The sequence below is a fragment of the Sarcophilus harrisii genome, chromosome 3 (genome assembly GCF_902635505.1).
Source record: "Sarcophilus harrisii chromosome 3, mSarHar1.11, whole genome shotgun sequence".
Lineage (NCBI taxonomy): Eukaryota > Metazoa > Chordata > Mammalia > Dasyuromorphia > Dasyuridae > Sarcophilus > Sarcophilus harrisii.
Window position 1 is genome coordinate 76,593,038 of NC_045428.1, and position 22,673 is coordinate 76,615,710.

Genomic DNA, 22,673 nt, shown 5'->3' on the forward strand with positions numbered 1-22,673 from the left:
AAGTTGTATGGCACATTTTTCCTCCAAAGGAGTGGATATTGTTGGTTCTTTTTGAACCTTTTTAAAAGATGGCTTTTACCTGTGACCCTCTCCTGCAGAGATCTTTGTTTAGTATATTTAGCTGTCTATCAAAACGCCCATTTAAAATGGTTCCTCCAGAAAAAAAATTTGTTCACAACTTAGCAGTGATAGTTAATACTTAAACTGAAGCTGTCCTGAGAAGGAATGGGACAGTCTGTGATGTTAAAGGAAACTCAGAGTGACTTGCATGCACAGATTATCTCTGAAATTCTGCCTAGAGGAAAGAGTATGGTGTGAATTGAGATACAGTAAAATCCTATTATAATTGCACAGTATTACATGGATGGGGTTTACTGCGAGTCAAGTTGTATTCCCCCAAACACAACCACATACAGTAAAAGCCTGATAGAATGATGTTAACAAAGGAGGCAAGTGTTGGTCTTGTTCTCCCAGTGATGGTTCTAGAAGAGATTCCACTATATAGCCAATGAGGGAGAGACAAAATGAACATGAATGGAAATTGACAAGAATATTTATATATGTATATATGTATGTATACTACTAAAAAGGAAAGCTTAACTTTCCACAAGTTTTGGGCATTTGTGATTATAATTTAAGGCTTCATTTAAGCTTGTTCTCCTTTCACATGAGAAAGAGGGAAAGAAAATTGTTAAAACCAAATATTAAAATCATGAACTTGGCACTTTTGTGATTAATTTGAGAAGGTGTCTACTTTCTTACATTATATATACACAAATTTTGCATGACATCAAAAGTTCTAGAGAGACTTGTAGTTATTACATACATTTGCATTTACATATTTAGTTTAATGTGGATATTTTGTTATTGTAGTTTTTTGGTTTTGAGCATACAAACTTTAAACCGCATCTGTTCTGTGCCCAAACTCCTTGCATCTGCAAGCTATCACCATCATTTTTTCAGCAAGCCCAACACCCACCATACAACATGCTACCAAAAAAAAAGGTGGGGAGCAAAAAAAAAACAAGAAATCAATTTACAGAGAGCCTTTACAAGGAATCTTTCAATAGAGACTAGTGAAAATGAGGTCAAAAACTTATTTCCATTATTTACATTTTTAAAAGAAACATACATCATCATCATTGTCCAGACAATAGCTCCCATATCCAAAGGGCCTTTGGTCCAGGTCAGAAAACAATGGTGATTCAACAAAAGGAGGAAGTTACAGAACTGAGAGAAACAGACAGGCAGAAACAGAGAGAGATAGAGAAAGATGAAGAAATAAGAAAAGAGGGAAGAGAGAGAGAGAGAGAGAGAGAGAGAGAGAGAGAGAGAGAGAGAGAGAGAGAAAGAGAGAGGAGAAGGGGAGAGAGGGAAGGAGACAGAGAGAGGGAGGGAGGGGGGATGGAGGGAAAGAAGAAGAAAGAGAAAGAAAGAAGAAGAGCACACAAGAGCACTGTTTATATAGTTAATGGAGGAGGTCCCTATATGAAATGAGCCCCAAATCAGCTTCTCTAAGTTCACATGTTCTCTTCACTTTATGAATTCAGTTGCAGGTTTTGCTGAGGATTGGCTTGTGAACTTGTTGTATATACGCCATGCAGTTTATACCCTTTCAAAATTAGTTCTTCATGCCGCTGGAGTTGTCATCAATATGAAAAGAAAACAAAAAGTCATGCCGCTCGTTTCAAGGATTCTGAGTGTCAGCAGGCTGAGAGGAAAAAATCATCTGCTGTTTGATTTTTGTGAAATGGTCCTTTTATTGCACTTGATTTGGTTTTGCCCCTTCTTCCTTCCATTTAGAAAAACAAAAACAAAAACAAAACAAAACCACAAACATATCTGAAAGGTTTTTTTCCCCTTCTAATGCCTGAATTGTCTTTTCCCCCTCCTTTGATGACAGGTGTAGGGAAGGGATCAGTATTTGAACTTATCTCCAAAACGGACAGTTTTCTTATCCCTTGTCCCTTCACCCCACCTTTAGTTTTCTGGTCATCACCCAGGGTTCTTCTTTATCGACTTAGCAGTTCCTGCATTTCGACTGCAAGGATTTCATACCCAGAATTCCAAAGTACAAGGGGGAGCTGATCCAGTGCAGTGGCTTCAGATGGGGCCTTGCTGACTTGGATCAAACCTTCTCTTTTTGACATTTCTTCCAGAGTGTGTCAAAAGAAGACGGAAGCAGGGAAAAAAAACACACAATATTAATCAGACCACAGTGGAATAACAGTAGTAATAATGACAATGATAATAACAGATGTTAGGTCCAGAGTAAAGTAATCAACTCACATTGAGGCAGAGAATCCAAAGTCACTTTGACTTGAGATAGAAAATAGTCAATATTCATAAATTTAAAGAATGCCAGCCAATATGAATTCTGGGTAGCCAAATCCTCCCCCTCAAGTTTCTCAGGCTAAATCAAAGGAAGTTTCCATGAAGTATTCTGTCATGCAGAACAACATAGTTAATATGGGAGCCCAATAACAGAAAGTCTCACAGAACTAGGCATCCCTATGAACATTTTGCTTATTTCAACAATGGGACATTTGAGGCTACAAGTGCTAGATGGAATGTAGAGGATCTTGTAGAAATATCCTTATTGTTACTTTACTCAAATGCCCATATGAATGACACAAGTGGTTTCTTGCCCAGTTCAGTCACTTCTGTGCCTCAGTGTTATGAGTGCTTACTATCCCATGGAACCAAATGCTTTAATTCTTTAATAAGGAAATAGAATGTATAGTAAGACTGTGCACTCAAAGGAGAATGGACACAGACTCAGGTTAGTCAAGCAAATGCAGAAGTTTAGCATGTTTCAGAGTTAGCAAGTAAAAAGCCTTGATTACAGTGTCCAATCTCCTAGAAAGTGATCCCTAAGCCAATAAAACAGCAAGACACTACAAGGCAACAACAAAAGGATGGGTGCAACCTCCCCATAATCTGGCTTTATGTGGGGCATCAAGCAAGGGGTTCATGCATTCAATCAGAATACTGGGTATGTATGTCACTCCCACCAACAAGTTATCATGCAACCAGAGACTATTTCTTCCTAGACACAGGATTTATTTTTCCTTACAGACAAAAAAAATTACTTTTTGTTTTTATCTAGTCCTACACTAATTAACATTTCTTGAACTGTTGGATTCCAAAAGAAACCGTACTTAAATTAAACCAGGAACACAGAGAGAATGCCAAAAGTCTAGACTCTAAGTTGTCTTTCAATACAATGGTCTGTCTGCATTAGGTGGTGGCAGCCACATGCCACCTGCAAAAGTGCAATTCTAAATTGCAGTTCTATCATGTTAGTATTTTAAGTAAAAATAAAGGTGATGGAATAACCAAAACCTATGATATAAACTGTCTATCCAAAAGCGAAAAAGTAACTCAAAACAGAGAAAAACAAAATATCAGTTGTCATTCAGAAAGAATATGAGAGAAAAAGAAATCATCTTACTGACAAATATTGCTAATCTTATATGTGTAAATGACTGCACTCAACTCAAATATCCTAAAAATTTCCCAATCTACTAAACATAAGAATCACAAATATGTCCAAGATCCTAAATACTATGAATTTCCCCAATTTATGCCTATAAGAATCATAGCTACCTTCAAGAGTATAGAGATATTCCTCTTCACTTTTAAAGGGAGAGAAGGTAAAAATTCATTCCTGGCTATACTAAAAAAAAGGTATGACTTCATCATATTTGGCAAATACCACTTAGTACCTTTGGGCCTGATCAAATAATAGAGTTGGACTAGATAGCTAAAGTCCTTTTCAATTCTGCATCCTGTGCTCCTATAACTGAATTGCATTAGAAAAAGTTCATTTTCTAAATCAGATGTTTGTTCCCATGGGAAAATGCATGAGGAATTTCAGGATTGCCTGGAGGAGGTCATTAGGCTAGCCTATAAAAGATTGTTTCGTTCACAATATACCTGATCTCGCAATGTATCAAAGGCAGCACAGAACAGTACCACATTCAACAATGTTTCTGTGGGAAAATATATGCATAATTCCAAATTGAAAAGAATTTAGAACTGGAAAGCTCTTGGAGTCCATCTGGTTTCAACCTCCATGTTTTGTAGATGAGGAGTAGACATGAAATGACTCGTCTAAACTCACACAGATAGTAAGTAGCAGATCTGAGATTTGAATTCTAGGTCTTGACTCTAACTGCATCAGTCTCTCCACTAAATCACACATGGGGACTTCTAGGTCAAGGTTACTTTGTAACTATATTTTCCTCATGATATTATTTGGTAAAGCTGAATGTGAGACTGTAAACACTGGAGGTTCCACTTAGTTTCTTTCACAATTCTCAGTATCATCCATCTGCTGTGACTGTTCCTTTGACTTCCAACAAGGATCTCTGCTCCTTACTAACCCTGGAATATTGGACATAAACTTTAGGGGTAGTGGATATGAACGATATCAGATATGCCTGTAACTCATTCATTGCCCAGGCTTCCTAAAATACCAGCCTAGGATGTGAGTTATAAAATTATCTTTCCCCATTTTTTCCACTAACTCCTATGAACAAAGGCAGCTGGCATGGTGGAGATGAATATTAGGTTTGGAACAAGAAGACCTGGGTTTGATTGTACCTCTCTGACCTTAAGTTTCCTTATCTATAAAAGGGGGAAAATAACACTTAAACTATCTTCCATACAGGACTTGAGTGGTCAAAACTATTTGTAAATCTTCAAGTACCACATTAATGTGAGCTATTATTTCTGTTTACACAAAATAAAACATATCCCTACACCCCCACCCATTGCCAATAACAGCCATTCCTAGAACTACAAAACAACAAGCATTGGGTCCTAATCTCAGGTACATATTAGTCTACATTTCTTGGTCAATGACCTATTTGGGAGATAAATATGATTCTTGACAAAAGCATCTATAAATGGGGAAGCAAAAAAAAAAAAAAAAAAACTTTAATGCTAAACTCAAAATTCTAGGAAACTATTCAGGTTCTTGCAGAAGAAATTTATTTAATATAAGCTTTTCAGTTAGTCCTACATCACTTTTGAAGATTTGCCGGCTACTAAGTCTCATAGGATATCAGATGGTCAATTGCATATTTCCCTGGGGATTTATGAATACTTATCCCTTTTCTCCTATAGTCAGAGAATTAGAGACAAAGAAGCAGACTGCTGGATATCCAATGCAGAATAACTTCTCTAAAGTTGTTAGTTTATACTAGAAAAGGATATCATGATTGGAGGCTGGGGTTTTTTCACAGTCCAGCTTCTCAAAAGTTTTTGTTTATGAGAGACACCATTCATCCCATCCTCCTTGTCCTATGCCTTCCATTCCAAGATTCTCTAAAAGTGAGTTGAAACCCCAGAAGAGGTCCTAGAATTGTTTCTATCCCCAAGAAATCCTGACTACCTCAGAGATTGGTCTGGATCAAAACCAGAACCAGCTCTCATCTTCTGACCTTTATTTCGAATGTAATGGCTTCCTGTGTCCAGTGTAGATCAAGGCCATCATTCCAAGTGTTTCCTAATGTATTGTTAAACCTCAACTGTGGAGATAACATTAAATCTTCCAGACCAGTGTCATTCTATAGGACTAGTGCCATGGTGATTAGAAAACCTTCCAATACTGCTAAATATCACCAGAGAAGCAGCAGTGGGAAGAAGTCTAACTCATTAGCTATCACTGGGATGTAGAAATGAAAATTAAAGAGGATGCAGGGACTGGTGATGATTTCCCTCATTCACTCAAAATAATGAAGGGTACCATCACCCAAGATTCAAAAGGAAAAATATATTTAATCTCCTGAGAAAATTCAATTAGCAATACGTTTTTACATATTTTTAACAGCTGATCTGTTTTCTGTTATTATCTAATACGGTATATAAAACACTTAATTAATTCCCTTAGTAGTATTCCATAGATACAAATTCTAAAATTCATGTTTTAGCTGAGTCCATAAACAATTTGCCTCTTAGTTCCATGAAATAAAACATGAGCCATAGAGAGCCCACACACATAGCCAGATTATACTGACAAGTTTCCTCACCTGGCCTGTACCACTGAATCATATACTATCAGGAAGCTAAAATCACAAATGTTCATGTAAGTACAATTACTCAAGTAAATTCAGGAATAGAAACAAAAAAGACCTTTGGCAATTGATTCTGAAAGTATAGGAATAACCTTTTGCCACCAAATGTGAATGGAGCATAAGACAGTTAAGAATGACATCCTGAATGATATGGATCCACCATTACAGTGTCCAGAAGAACATGATGAAATACCATGATTCACTTATGATTCTGGTTTTGCCAATGAGCTAGTTAACTATTGTATTCTTTCCTTCTCAACTCCCAACTAATTTTTCTATTCCTTTCTACAAGTACTACTAGTCTACCCACCAATCCATTTCCATCTGTTTATTTTATTCCTTAAAAAATAAATGAATGAGACTATAGCTAAGTCTCTTTAATCCATTTATCCTGTCTCCTCAGGGCTGAAGGGACCACAGTTTGCTCAATATCTATTTCCAAGAAGAGTAGGAAGGCTCAACTTAATATGTATTTTTTAAATATGTATTTTTCAAATTATTGGGTAATGTAACTCTACCTTAGTGTCATGATATAATTAATGATAAGGAGGAGATCATGATGTTGAACCACGGCATCTTAAACATTTTAATTTTACCCTCAATTCATTTAACTGTCTAACCTCCTCATGCTCTATCAAATGCTTCTTTTTCTTCTTGGGGTAACACTTATATTTGAGGTAAGTGTCTCAAGGTCCATAGACCAAAAACTAGGTCACTAAAGTCTGGGATTCTTTCTAAACTCTTGTTATTTTTTTTTTTAATGGGAATATAGAAGAGAGGAGGAGAAGAGGTAAGGTGAGCAAAGATGAAGGTAGTGATATGAGAGGATAGATCAGTCACCAGCAGGTATTATCTACAACTAATAATATCTTTTTCTTCTAAATTCCAAGAGCCTTTGGTGATTAAGGAATGTTGATATTCTGGGAAGCTGAAAAACTTTGGACTAAATCAGGCCTGTTATCCTCTAAAGTTTAGCTTTAAGTAAAAGTTACTGTAACTATGGTAAATCTGTCATACAACTCTGCCTCAGATGAAATGGGGAGAACTTCTTTCACCACCAAATCAAGCTGAATTTCTCTTTCTAAGACTTCTACCTTAAAACATGCAAGAGGACACCATAATGAAATGTACAACTTTCTAATCATAATGATTTTAGTATTTCTAGAATTCTTTCTTTCTCTGTCTCTGTCTCCTTGTCTCTCTCTCTCTCACACACACACATACACATACAAACACACACATACACACACACACATCACATACACCTTTCTTATTTGGGAGTAAAAGAGTTTAAGAAAACATTTTAAGAAATGGGATCAAAGGCAGACCTAAGGGCTCAGATAATATGCTTCTAGATTTAAACAATCATAAGGATTTAGATGGAAGGCCAATGCTTCTTTAACATTTCAATAATTTGAAACTTTACACCTTTTAGATTATATAATACGACATACAATTTTAAAAGAAAATAATTATTGTCTCTCCATACAACATATTTTCCATGAGTATGTACCCTAAAAACTCAATTCTTCAATTCATCATTGTTTCCCTGACACAAGTAAAGCTTTTATTTCATGTTCAGTTAGCATGTTTACCCCCAAAAATAGTTTGTTTGTTTTTTTAAAAAAAACTTCTATTCTCTATTCTTAAAGAAGACTCCCTCAATTTTGCACTGGATCCAATGCAAGGCTAAAAGTCTTTAATCCAATCAGAAAATTCACCACTTGAAAAGTTCTTTAGTTAACTTCATCACTGTTATCAAAAGCACACACACACACACACACACAAACACACACACACACGAAGATAGGCTATAATTGTGTTAATGTTTAAAATTCAAATCATCTTCATATTTAAAAATCATGTAGGATCTGGTTGTTCTCAAATTCTGCCAGTCAAACGTCATAGCAAGTTACACTATTAAGAATCCATATGGAAGCAACAATGGACAGCATAAAGCAGTGACTTTCCCAAATCCCCTAAAAGTCAAAGTCAAAGGGTTCCAGATATATTATCAAAACCTTTTCTTTTTAATTTGATATTGCACATAAATAGCTTTTTCATTTTTTGTTTGTCACTTGAAAAAGAGCCTTTCTGTCCTGTTTTTTTCTCTACATGAATATAAAAATACTCATACTCTTTCGATGAGCTGCTAGTTAATCCTAAACTCGCCTAGAAGTCCGACTGGTTAGTTGCTTAACATAGACAAGTCCGATTTTTTTTGGACTGCATACCTTCAGAGTGATCTCCAAATCAAGAGGTGCCCCATTTCTCTTTTTATAGAACATCTATCCCCTTCTTTCACCATCTTGAAGATTGTATGCATATCCCAGTTTTGGAAAAGCAAAGAGAATTTGGCCCTCAGTCTGAAAATGATGTGTTCTGGGCCTCATTGACTTAACACACAGGTGAAAAAGAAGGCTTTTCCATCATCCCCCAAAGAAACATGCACTTCAAGCTGTGAGCTAGGCCAGGCCAGTGTTCTGAGGTTCTGCTACAGAATAATGTTCTCATCTTGTATACTTTGAAATGGCAAACTCATTCAGGTGTTCATTAGGAAAACCTTGGAAGAAACCATAATTTCTGGTGAAGGTGAAGGCCTTGGACAAAGTATCATTAATAAATGGTGAATGATTTGAAGTGAACTGGATAGTAAAGGTAACTTATGAAATGTATATTTAAATGTGTATGTGTGTACAAGGCTACGGGCTTCAAGTTTTAAGATGATTGGACCTCAGATCTATCTTTTATAATGTCTTGAAAGGAAAAAAATCTAGGTATTAATCTATTTGTTTGACTTTAGAAATCTTTATGGAAAAAGATTTCAAGGGAATGCTATTGGTCCAAAGAATAAGAAAGTGTCAAGTTTACTAAAACTTACTAAAAAAGGTCTTTTATCTCACAGAGATCTTCATCTGAATTAGGAATGTACTTTATTAAATAGAATTTGACTCTTCTATCTAGATGTCAAATGAGAGATTTAAAGCTGGCAGGAGATTGATGTCAATTTTATGATAAATACACCTCAAATGTAAGTTCCATAATTTGTATCTTGTACATATCAAATCAGTTCTGAATTATGTTCTACCTTGTACCATGGCATTTTCCAGCTACCTATTTTGTTGAAAGGTTGTTTGCCTGGGTAAATATATGATGTATAAATATGTGTGGAAGAAACCATCTGAAAAATGAGTTTGTAAATTTAGGTTATAATAGTCAAGCACTTGGACTTTATCAAGAAAATCCCAGTATATATTCCCTAGCTTAGCAAAACTTCAGGGTGCAGAAAACCACTGAATCTTTTTTTCTGATATTTTTCTGATTCATCCTAAAGCGAGATATTTCATATGGTTTCTTATTTTGTGCCCCTTTCCTCTTATAATAACTACGTTCATTTTAATTAGATTAAAAAGGTCAAAGTTGGGTTGTGTACACAAAAGAAAGTTTAAAAAAATAAAGCAACTATGCAAATAATTTCATTTTGAAAAACCTATGCTTATAGATCCTGTGAACCAATAAGATATTTCTATAGAATTATTCTATGGAATGTGGAAGTAGAGGACCTTGTTAAAATTCCTATTTTAATGTTTGCTAGCTATGTAATCTTAGGCACTTTATTTCCTATCTCTGGATCTTCACTTGTAAAATGAAGGTGTTGGACTAGGTAACTTCTAATATCCCTTCTATCCCTAAAAATTATGAATTCACTTCAACTAAATGTTGATGTGGATTGTAAAAATCATAAGTTAGTTGGATAAACTTATCCCATTTTATAATGTTAATACATCTAGTGCAAGTAAACTTCTTTTTTACAGGAGAACTATTTGGCACATGAATATCTTAGCAATCCCTACTGATTGTATCCAAAAATAAAAACAAAAACATAATTCATAGGCCAGATCTCCACAATGCATAATAATAATGGTGGGAAAATGATTATTGGTAAGTGAATTGGAGATTTATGAAGAATCTGGATAACTCCAGGTTCAAATGATGGTTATGAAGAGAGGCAAATTCATGATTGAGATTTCAAAGTCCTTAATTATATGTTTTACCTATTCAAATCTACGCAATTTGCTAATTAATGTTCAATGTCCCCACAAAAAAAGAATTGTTTTCAAAGGCATGCAAAAATCAAATTAGTATCAGCACTTGGAAATTCTTAATTTCCCATAGAGAAGTTTAAAGTAATATTCCAGTGATTAAAAGAAATAAACTACCTTTAAATCTTATACATCTGAATGTTTGTTCTTCTTTAAAACGAAGTGACTTCACAACCAGAATTATATGTGAGATAAACATGGATGCTTATGTATATTATAAAATATGCACTATGATGTATATCTTTCTGGTTTGGTTTATTAAGTCCATGTTCCCTAAAATAGAAGCACATAATTTAACACTGGCCTCTTTTCAATTGCATGGCTTGTTTGAAAAGTTATAAAGTACCAGAGTACAAATGATCTTAAAATACTTGCATGTTTCTCAGTGCAGAGTGGAGATCTTTCTGGAAGACCTTCTATACTGTTTCCCCTCAATTAGTGAGTGTCATTTCCTTCTATGATCAGTTCAATTTGTACCCAGATGATATTTGATGTTTTGAAGGCATTCTTCCCTGTCACTACCCCTATTCCCAATCATCTTGAGAATAACAACATTTATTTTTAATATTTTTACTTTTAAAACCTAGAGATCTTGTAGCAGGAACTCAAAACTTGGTTATGTAAGCAGAGAAGAGAATTGCCATAGCCACTGAAGAGAAGACATGCTGCATTGCTTACTTAAAGCCCCATCCTGTCCCCCCAAGGACAATAGCTGCTACCAGGATGGCACCAGCGATGGAACCTATTATAAGATTGGTGGCACTAGGACCTGTGACAAAGGATTATGGGAAGAAATATGTAAGAACCAACCACTTAGTTTACATCAGGAAGGGAAAGGCAGTTACGTGATTTCAAAGATCTCAACATTTTAATACTTTTTTTTTTCTATTATCTGTAAGGTCAAGGGACTATAGTGCCTATTACTTGAATTCAGATTCTTTTCTTAACTAAAATTTTACCCATTTCACTGTATAATAATTAAATTTCATAAGATTTCTCTTTAGATAATTTTAAATAAGGGAAAGATAAGTGTTGACCACAATAAATGTCGTGTTTCCATCAATGACCCTTATTACATGCTGGCCTTGCTTTTGGCTCCCCAATTCTCCTTCCTTTCCCACAAAACCCCAAATACCAACATTGATAATATCATTAAGACATATGACATTAGGATCATTTCTCATACATATACACAAGTAGTGAAGATAAAGAAAGAAAAAGACTTGCTGACAGTGCCAACATATAGTAGGTGCTTAATAAATGCTTATTGACCTGACTCGGTACCTAGAATTACTTAAATTTTACTGTATCAATTGTAGGCAACCAGAATGGGGAGGTCTCAGGGAAAGGTTATGTGTGATCAATTTAAAATAAAGATCTGCAATTGAAACACACAATTCATCTCTCCAGAGAAATGTTTTCCACATCAAAGTATCTCTTGAGATTATCTTTAAGGAGAGAAAGATTAAAGTGGGGTGGGAAAGGGAAGACAGTGAGGGTGCAGAAAAATCATTCTTCCAAACAGGAAGAAAGCTCTTCACACTCAATTGATTGAGGATGCTTTCCAAATGCCCTGTTATTAACAAGATTGAGTCAGGGCACTGAGGGGCTTAAGAAGGAGATGCGTTGGAATATACATGAGATGAACTCTATAAAGTAGATCTGTCAGTCACAATGATTTGATAAGATAAATTAGATTGCATATTATATGGAAACTCTCTTTTGCTTACAAAACTCTTCTAGCTTGACATTTTTTTCACGTAAAACTACTTTTTTCTGGTTCAAGGAAAGGTTGAATCCAGGTCAAGATTACCCATCATATTCACTAATATGCAGAAATTCTGCTAAAGTTTCAGGGCAATGCTTCCCCACTATTATACATTTTTTAAATTTAAGCAGCATGATCCAGGTAGCCCTTGACAAGATCAAGTGTTTTCCTAGACTCCTAAAATCCTTTTAAGTTGGCAAACAGATACACGGGTATAAAACATCCTTCCCGCTCATATCAAAGTTCAACTGGGTACAAAAAATGGGCCTGATTTTAAATAGGTCCTATATTTGGAGGCATGAATGTCAGGATTAAACTAGCTAATCTATGTGTTTTAATGTGTTGAAGAATTATGTATTAGTGGACAAGACACTGAGGGTGAAGATATGCATCAATGGAAATAATAAATTGTCTGTTAGATTTAGTATTCTTAACTATACCTCCACACGTAGTGCCACAGTAGTGTGTGTATGTGTGTGTGTGTGTGTGTGTGTATATGTGTGTATATATATATATATATATATACATACTGTATGTATGTATCACATATATGTAACATGTATATTTTTTCCCTTGGGGGGAAAAGCACTGCATAACAATTCTTTATTTCACTATGAAATTTCCCTCACTTTGACAACAGAGTTGTTGTATTTTTGGAGTTCTTAAGCGGGAAAAGGAAACATGGATTTAGACTTGTCATTTCATCACCATAGGAACTTCTCAATGTGAAAACTTCCACTAATCAGCAGCTTAGTTATAATGTAGTATCCTAGAGCCATCTGAGGACTTATTCATTGTCACACAGATAGTATTTTTTAGAATCAGAAGACTTCCTGACCTCCAAAATAGCATCCTATTATCTCATAGTGCCTCTCTCAAAAACAAGTTAATGTAATATTTTTTTAAAAAGGAAAAACAAATATATCACACTGTACATAAAGCAGGTCCTATTTATTCTTAGCTGATTTTTGCTTTTCTAGGAAAAAAAAATCCTGATTTAAGAAGTTGAATGCCTATATATATATATATATATTTCCTACTATAGATAACCCTTGATTTTGTTATTTAGACCTAATGAGCTGAACCCAAAGAAAATTTTATTCCTGGGTACTTAGTCACTAAATATACATTGGATTATTAATTAAGACAAGTTTGTTCTAAACAGTTTTTTTTCCTTTATTTTTTTAAACTAAAAATCAGTCTACATAATAATGATGTTCTTAGTAGTTATGGAAGTAATGTGATTTTAACAAAAAACAATAGGAACCTTCAGACTCAAACAAGGTATCAAAACAGCACAAATTTTCTATTTTTAAAAAACACTTTCTAAACTTACCTGGAAAAATATGAATTAACTACAAACCAAGAAAACTTAAAAATGATGGGTAATATAGGCTGGGAAATTTTTCCCCCTCATAAATTAAGGCATTGTTTTCTTGCTTAGTTATAAGACTTACATGTCAGACTATTGAAATTTAACTTTTCAGTAATAATTTCTACATTTTAAATTGGTGAAAAAAAAAATACACCAGATGAATTTGGGTCTATTGCTGCTGAATCTTCCAATTTCAGTAGGAAATTCTCATAGAGAAGATTAGGAATTGAACACCAATATACAAATGAATGTCACCTCTTAATACTGATATCTAAGCATCAGAAAAAATTATTTATAGAAATATTTGAAAGGATGGCTCCTTGGTACATAAAAAATTTCTATGCAGAAAAATACTGATAATTTCCAAGTATTAGTTAAGCTTATAAGTATCACAAAAGTCTAAATATGCTTTTAAGGTGAATGAATTTAAAATAAATATAGATTATTTCAATAATTTTTTTAAACTTTCACTAAATATTTTACTAATATCTATACTTTGGATGCATTTTAACCAGATAAGGATGATGAAATATATATCAGTATCTATAATTACTTTCCAGATAGTTTTATCAAGTCCCACATGTAACCCCAGCCTGGCTAACGTTCTCCAGGTCTACAAACAGCTGAGCTATTTAGGTGATTTCTAGGGAAGTATAGGTATATATAATTTCTAATTTATTACTTCCCTGAAACAAAGTTGCTATCTACTAATACAGTGACCTCTTAGATTCATTATTTCAATTGCTTTAATGACTGAAATAATCATTATTTCATGATCCTTTCATGATCACAGAAAACAAATATTATATCCTTGTGCTCCGATAAGCCTGGAAGAAGATGGAGAGACAATAGTTGTTTATAAGATGATCACTGATTTAATCAAGCATTACTAGTTTCTGCTAAAGATAGAGTTAAGTTGTTTCTGAGGCACAATGAGGAGGAGTACTAAGTGTGAAGTCATCAGCTTGTGGAATAGACATTCAGCCTCATTGAGAGGTAGTTTTGCACTCTATTTGATACCAATACTGAGAGAGAGAGAGAGAGAGAGAGAGAGAGAGAGAGAGAGAGAGAGAGAGAGACTAAAATATTGATATTCTTCAGCCTACAATGTTGGTCATTCTCCCTAGAACAGCTCCATGCCCATCTAGCATCACATGGAGAGTTGACGCCTATTGTGTGAGGCTAAGTGATATACACTATAGGTGTCAAACATTTGTGCTTCAGGCTACATAAGGTCCACAACATTCCCAAATGCAGATGAATCAGATTAAAATATAATTTGAAAATATTCAACAAAATAAGTAAAACTATAATAAAATACAGATAATGTTAATATGTGGCTTTCTAAGTCAATGTGCATCCTGCAAGGATTCATATATATGGTTCTATTTGAGATTTGACACCATTGATGCACATAATCAACGCAAGAAAGAATCAGGAGTGAGATGAAGCAATCAGTTGCCCTCAAGAGAAGTAATTAATAAGGTAACTACTATTTGACTCTGTGTTTTGTAGACTTAACTAGAATAAGCCTAGAAACCTGCGAACATAGAACCAGTGCTAGAAATTCATATCTCTTTGATCCAATTATTTTACAAGAAGATGAAGAAAGTTATCATAGATTTCCCAGACATCTAACTTGGGTCAAGCTGAAATATGCTATGCATCACCCTAAGTCATTAAATAAAAGAAAATATTAATAGTCATTCTTTGGCTAAGTACTCTTTTCTGTATCCCATCAAAAGTGAAGATCGATTATAAAGGTGATCTCCCAGGATTTTAAAAAAAACTGAATCTAATATGAACATGGTTTACATGGATTTTTTGACAGCAAAAAGCTATCAGTCTTTCTAAATATGTACTTTTTATTTTTCTTACAATTTGAATAACAGGTGAGACATTTAGAAAATATAGATTGTGATACTGTCAAATCTTCACAAACTTACTCATTTATGCCCCACATTATCCCAGACAGGAGAGGGTCAACACTGCACAAGCAAACTCCATGACACAAAAACATTCAAATCACGCCACAAATACAACCACCACATGACATAAAGCCAGGACACAAGACACAGAAGGATCAGGGACCAACAGTTACCTCACACACTAGGCACCAAACATAAAAACTCTGAAACTCAGAAAGATGCTTACTCCATTCCCCACCCTGTGCCTCCAAAAATCACCCCCAGGGCCAGAATGGTCCCTGCCACTGCACCTATTAGCCTGCTTGTGGCCATGCTCCCTGTGCGGAGGGAAAAGGGAGATTCTCTTTAAGAAAGAAATGATGACAAGCTAACTTCGCTAAAGGAAAAAAAACTTATTAGGAAATATTGTTTTGCTTTAAATTTCAGTTATAAGGAAGTGATTCAGTTTTTCCTTTATCAATAATTAGATTATAAACAAAAAAAAAAAAAGAAATTTCTTAACTCCAACTGTTTCGCCAAAAAATAAACAAACAAATAAATGAATGAATTTTGGAAGGTGATAATTTTATTTACATCAAATCTCCAATTTTTCCTATTTTTCCCCAATATTATCTTTTCTTTGTGGATATCCCACCTGTGAGGATTTATAGGAGCACATGGACAAGAATATGTAAAGATGAGCTGTATACCACATCATTGCTAAAAAAAAAAAAAAATCTATGTTGATAAAACCATGAATCCATTGTATAAGTTGTTTTCTTAGTTCTGTTTACTCAATATCAATTTATAGAAGTTTTCCCTAGTTCATTCTAAATTTTACATTGTCTATGTTGGGTTTTAATTTATTTTGTTAAAATATTTCCCAATTACATTTTAATCTGGTTCTGGCAAACTACTGAGTGGCTAGGAATTTTGCACCTCTGATCTAAGCAACTCTCTAAGACTCCAAATTGCAAAGAAGGTGTCAGCCTGCCATGGTGAGATGCTTCCCCATCCAGGAATGTCCTGGATCAATAAGGTCCTCTCCCTATTAAACATATCTATTTCCTAAATCAACATTTTTCCCTCCTAACAAATTTTAACATTTGAGTAATAGCTTTGGAATGTTGAAAAAATACCAAAACATAGCAAATTTACATATTAAATAACCAATTACAAAAACAATGGTCAATTTTCAATGGGAAAAAAATCTTCTTAAAGTCATTTTCCCCTCAAATTTCATAATCACTTAAATATATATAAAGATGAAGGAAATTTTTTTTAGTTTTGCATTGACTTTTAAAATTAAACAAACACAAAATATGGTGTTGTGATACAGCATAGTTAACACCCTTGTTTTCAAGATCACTATCATGTCTAAATTTTTATTATATTCCATGGTATTTTGAATGTATATGATATGAGTGAGGAGTATGGTACAGGTTTATGTATGTATGTCTCTTGTGTCTCAATTATTAAGCTATATTCAAAACATCCTCAACTATATTCTGAGAAGTCAGATTAATTTTTTCAGGTCACTATTTCACAACTTAGTATGCTATGTTATGAAATTTCCAGAGTCCAGTTTCCATTGGATATAGTTTATGCTTCAGGAGAAAAACCTTTAAAAATTGAAACTTTTGGTGAGACTATGTGATATAGGAGAAAGATTCATGAATTTGGAGCAGGAGGAATTGAATTCAAACCCTTGCTACATTATTTTCTGGTCATTTCTCCTCTAGAGCCTCAGTTTCCTTAACTATAAAATGAAAAGTTTGGGAACGCAAAGTAGATGCCCATCAAATGAATAATGGTTGCATCAATTATGGTAGAAGAATGAAATGGACTGTTATTAACGCCTTAAGAAACAATGAAAATGAAAAATTTGGGATGAACTGGGAAAACTTCTATAAACTGATTCTGAGTAAACACAACCAAGAAAACAATTTATACAATGACTACAAAAGTGCAAAGGAAAACAATATTGCAAGACTTAAAAACTGTTACCGATTTTTAACAATTGTAACTTCAGAAGGTTGAAAGTAAAGCATGCTGCTCTCAATTTAGTAGGGAAGTGATGAATTATAGGTGTAGAAGAAGGGGTACTTTATAAAGGATGACTAATTTTTAAATGTATGCTTCTTTTTTTTATAAGGATGGCTTGGTGGGGAGCTGAGAAGTAAAAGTGTTTTTTTTTTAAAGCATCAATAAAATATTTCTTTAAAAACCCAAAATAAAATGTAGTTAAATTAGGTGACGTCTAAAGTTTTTTGCCGCCCTAATATTTCATGATTCTGTGGGCTAATGGCTCAGTTTTCAATAGAATCTGATTTATGAAGATACAGAGTGACTTTATGGAGATTACTCTTTATAAATGAGATTAGGTGAAGTGAGACAAAGAATGAAAGGCACTCTGAAAATCAGGATAACAAACTGTTAAAACTCTCAATTCCATGCTCATTAAAACTTTTTTATTTTTCATATTTACTTTTCAAAGTTTCTTGAATGGACCATTAAGCTTTCAAGAATGAGATAAGAGAATTGTAGAAGAGGATGGGAAGAATTAGAAATATGTTTTCTTAACTCTGATGAGCAATTGGCTAGTTCTTTTATCAGTCTAAATTTGGTTTATATGTTCAAAACTTCAATTGTGTGTAATATAACTGATGTGACAAGTGCAGATTGCAAATCCTTCCATGCCTTTGGAGATAATTTTCATGAGTTTCTTGAGTTGAAAAATTATCACATGATGGCTTTTGTAATAAGTCTCTCCATCTTTAGCCAGCCTGGACCTCAAGTCAAAAGATAAATGATCTACTATCATTTTGGTTCAGCTATGAAGCATCAAAATATTATTGAATAGAAAATTTTGATCTTAATGGAAATACTAAGGGAAAGTAAAAAGTCAACAGATGAAAGAGCTAAGCTTATGTTTTCAAATATGATAATGTAATGTAATTCAAAACTAATTAAAATGGAATCATATCTAACTTTTAAAATTGTAGCCACAAACCTCAGAAAGAATAAAGTAGGAATTCAGAATAGGCATCTAACTACTTTTCCTTCCTTTTAAAATCAAGATCTACTTAGTTTTATTAAAACACAAAACATGTTAAAAAGAAAACATGGCCATAATTGAAAAGATCACCAATTAAGTTAAAGCATTTTATGAAGAAAAAAATGAACCAGTCTTGTGTCTTCTACAAATTTTATGAATGAAAACAAATCCAATTGTAAGAACTGGGAGGAAAGTATGCAAAACTCAAGCCCAAGGCAAATTGCTTATTTTGAAATATGCAGGTAAGGCAGCATCGTGTTTTATAAATAATGGGTATACAAATTTTAATTTGTACAGGAACACCTGCAAGACTACAGAGACAAAAGGAGTAAGTAGGACAGCAGGCAGATTGCAGGAGGGCCTTAGAAGGTGTCTAGTACCTCTCTTAAGGGCTTGTTTTTAATTTTATCTTGCAGACATTTGCACTCCTCTGCCAGACTGTAAACTCTTTGAAGGCAAAGAAAATGGCTTATATTTATGTCTTCCCAACTAACACAGTGTTCCATCCACATTAAGCATTTAATAAAGGACTGAAGGATGAAATTATTGGAAAGGAATCAGAAGGCCAAAATATTTCTATGGATACCTTATTCTTATTTCATTTTTCTCAAAACCCAATAGTTCTTGGGAATAAAAAGAAATAGTCAATAATCTCTCTTAGCGCCGGAGAATGATCTCTATATCCTTACCTAAGATAAGGGTCCTTGACAATGAGACAGGATAAAAGCGCGCAAGGAAATCATATATTCCAAAAAGATTCTCCCCCAGCACTCCGCTTCCCTCTTATGAACCCCATCGGGGTAGAAGACTGAGAAGGACATAGGAACCTATCTGATCTGATTCTTTGTCATAGTGTTTGAGATACTTCAAGGGTTAGCTAAATGGCTTCAGAATATCTTTACTCTGTGAAAATGAATGACTCAGCCTCTCTTCCTCCTGACATGAACTAGATGAATGCAGGTGAATGGATCTTTCATCAGAGACCAGGCTAATCTTCAAAGATATACACAAAGTAGTTTCATGAGGCTCATTCTGGGGACCAAGAGGCCTGGATTTTGAAACTTATCCTAATTTATTTACTATGTGACTTTGGACATATCACTGAATGTGTACTGAACTTTTCTCCTTATTCCAACTCTGAATGTGGAAACCCACATTTTTTATCTTTCATTATCAAAATTTAGTTCTTCTGTTTCCTTTCAATTCCTCAAATGCACTTGGTAATTATTCTAAATTGGCTTTGGGAACTCAATTCAATTCCCATTTATTAAATGTCTGCCTTCTGCAGAAGACTGTGCTAGATACTGAGGAAGAGACAAAGTGGCGATAAAACAAATTTCTTCCTACAGACATAAACTTCCTCCACTCTGGAAGCTTAGTTTGCTGATGGATTCAGATTTCTTCATTGATAATTGTGATTTTCAATGATTCAGATTAAGTACTTTAGGGAGGAACAAAACCAAATGTTATGGGATGAGGATTGGCGGGGGATAGAGTTATTGGGGACTTGGGGAAGAAGGAGAAAGAGATCAAGAAAAGTTTCTCTGAAGATGTGACATTTTGGTTTTGTTTTAAAGAACAAAAAGGAGTTCCACTTCTAAAAAACAGATGAAAAGTGAAAGCAAAGGTACATACAGAGGCAGGAAGGTCCAAAATGTTTTAGGGAAGAGGGAAGAATCAATTTGACTAGAACATGTCATGTGTGGCAAGAAGTAACATGAAATAAGATTGAAAAGACAGTGTAGACCCTCTAGCCAGTCAAAGAAGCCTATACTTTACTCATTTAGCAATAAGGAGCCACTGAATATGTCTAAGCATTTGAAAGGTCATAACCAGATTCTGTTCATGAGCAAGACTGATATGCATGGGAGAAGAGAGAGGGAACAGGTAGGAAATTGTGAAAGGAAGATATCACAATGGTCCTGGTGGATAGTAAGGTGAAGAGTTTTAAAAAAAACTATTATGTTGAAAAATTATCCATTCATTGCTTTTAAAAATTAAAAAGCTTTAATAAAAATTAATGTTAAAAAATTTTAACTGAATGATTCTTCCAAATTCAAGCTTCTGTGATTTTATGATTTATGATTAATCTTGTATTTCAGCTTCCTCCTTTAATAAACCTTTTATTAGAGAAGTTTAAAAAAAACTAATCTGCATTCATTTATTATATGGGGAAAATTATAAGCTATGATATTTACTTTTTTAAAAAGGCATATGATAAATATGTTTTCCAGAATTTGTCTATGCTACAGTAAGTCACTGATTCTACAATTGTTGATTTCTTTGAATATCTTCTGAATTTTTTAAAAACAAAACTCTTACAATGGGAAGAACCTTAGGCATCTTCAAAGGATGCCCCCTTGCTACAAGGCCCTCCTCTTATTAGAGGCTATCAGAGGCATAAAGGTAAAACAGAACAATCAATTTCCAAATGAGAAAATTGGAGGAATCCCTTGTGATTTTTCCAAAGATCATACTGTTTATTAGTGGGATACTCTCCTCCCTCTTTCCATGTCTCCTTATTTTCAATTTTGACAATATACCACATGTGAAGGAGATGAAGAAGAAGAAGAAGAAGAAAGAAGAAGAAGAAGAAGAAGAAGAAGAAGAAGAAGAAGAAGAAGAAGAAGAAGAAGAAGAAGAAGAAGAAGAAGAAGAAGAAGAAAGGAGGGGAGGGAAGGAAAAGATGAGGAAGAAAGGGAGAGTAGAGAGAGTAAAAGGGGTGGGGAGGGTAAAGGAGGGAAGGAAGAGAAAAGGAGAGGGGAGGAGGAGGCTATGGAAGGGAAGGGGAGGACAGGGTAGAAGAGAGGAATGGAAGGAAAGGGAGGAGAGGGAAAAGAAGAGAAGAGGGGAAAGGAGGGGAAGGGAAGACATTTAAGTTCACAAGGCAATCAGCTGCATTTCAGATAGAGTACTGTGGATATATTCAAAAGTTGAAAAGATAACTTGTATTGTGGTGAAGATGAGAAAGAAACCACAAACAAATATTTTTTTATTAAGTTCATTCTGTATACTGCTAATGCATATTCATTATTTAGGAAATACTATTTCCAGAATTCTCATGTAACAAAATTCACTAAATGTTGGGTGTGGGACAGAATTATCTTGCTCTTGTCCAAAAAAAATTTACTTTTAAAAATAAAATGCAAAAGACTATCAGTAATGCTAAAACCGGGAATAAGCTAAGACTAGCATGCAATGCAAAAGATACCAGGAAGAGCCTTTTAAGTAATGTTTGGGGCAGCAGGAAGAAAAATGAGGAGGGGACAGGACAATTCTTTGGAACTGATGGAATCCTAATAAAGAGTAACTGAAAGAAGAGAGAACTATTCAAACTTTATTTTTCTTTAGTTTTCTCTAATGAATGATTTGCAGACTAGAAGGACAGAACAAAATGGTTAGTAGGAAAGAAAAATCCAAGATGAGCAAGGAAATGTAAAACATCCTTTAGTTGCCATCAAGGAGTTCATGCCATCAGCTTCCTTCAAACCATATCTCAGAGTATGGAATGAACCAACAGATATGATTGCTGAACTACTTTTATTGATCTCTAAGGGACTATGGAAAAATGGAAAGTACCACAGAAACAAGCATTCTGATTTTATTAAAGGGAAAAGAAGGCTAAAATGTCCTATGATGATAGAGAGGGAACAAGAAATAGTCTCAGAATCCATGTAAGCCAGCCCTTTCATTTAACAGATAAGAAAACTGAGGCCCAAGGAGATTTAATGACTTTCTAATGTCACCCAAGTAGAAAGTAGTAGAAGCAGAATTTGAATCCAGGTCCTCAGATTCTGAAAGCAATGTTCTTTCCACTGAACCTTAGTTCCTCTTCAGATTAAGATCTTGAAATAAATTATTGGCAAAATGTTAGAATGAAGTAATAAAGGCATATATAGCCAGGAATGTGCAAGTAAATGTTTAATAGCTGTCTCCAAAAACACATTTGTGGTATCAAAGGGCTTCAGCACACCCCTGGGTATAGTTCATAGGTACTTAAGAAATGATGTGCGATTACTATGAGCAGCATCAAGAATGACCACTCTACACTAACCTTTTGTGATACAGGATTCAGAAGACTACAGTAGACATCATGTACAAGGATTTCTAGAAGTCCCAGTTGACAAAGGCTTTCATTTATCTTTGATTAAAGAGATATAAATTGGACCATAAACCAGTAGTATGAATTCAAAAGTAGTTGAGTTTGGGGGGGCCAAAGGAGTAGTGATTAAAAGTTACTAATGGCATTCATTCTAGTTGTTGGGCTAGAACAGCAAACTGAATCTAATAAAACAAAAGTTACTCTGGATAAATGTAAAATTCTGTACATGGATTAAAAAAAGCAGCCACTATGATTGGATTAAAAAATTGCAACTATA

At 34.4% G+C, this 22,673-nt stretch overlaps 1 protein-coding gene across 3 annotated transcripts in view; it reads right to left on the reverse strand.

Annotated features, from left to right (window-relative positions):
- Window positions 1-1,357: 1,357 nt before the first annotated feature.
- ADAM23 (ADAM metallopeptidase domain 23) overlaps window positions 1,358-22,673 on the reverse strand; it is a 214,023-nt gene continuing 192,707 nt past the window's right edge. The window contains exons 25-26 of one of the 3 annotated variants that reach the window (XM_031958212.1): window positions 15,484-15,574; window positions 1,358-2,152 (exon numbers count right to left, since the gene is read on the reverse strand). In XM_031958212.1, the coding sequence (XP_031814072.1) occupies window positions 2,104-2,152; window positions 15,484-15,574 (140 nt within the window). In that variant the 3' untranslated portion in view covers window positions 1,358-2,103. Of the gene's footprint in view, window positions 2,153-10,864; window positions 10,956-15,483; window positions 15,575-22,673 lie in introns of all 3 variants that reach the window. The other 2 variants (XM_031958211.1, XM_031958213.1) reach the window with 2 other exon arrangements.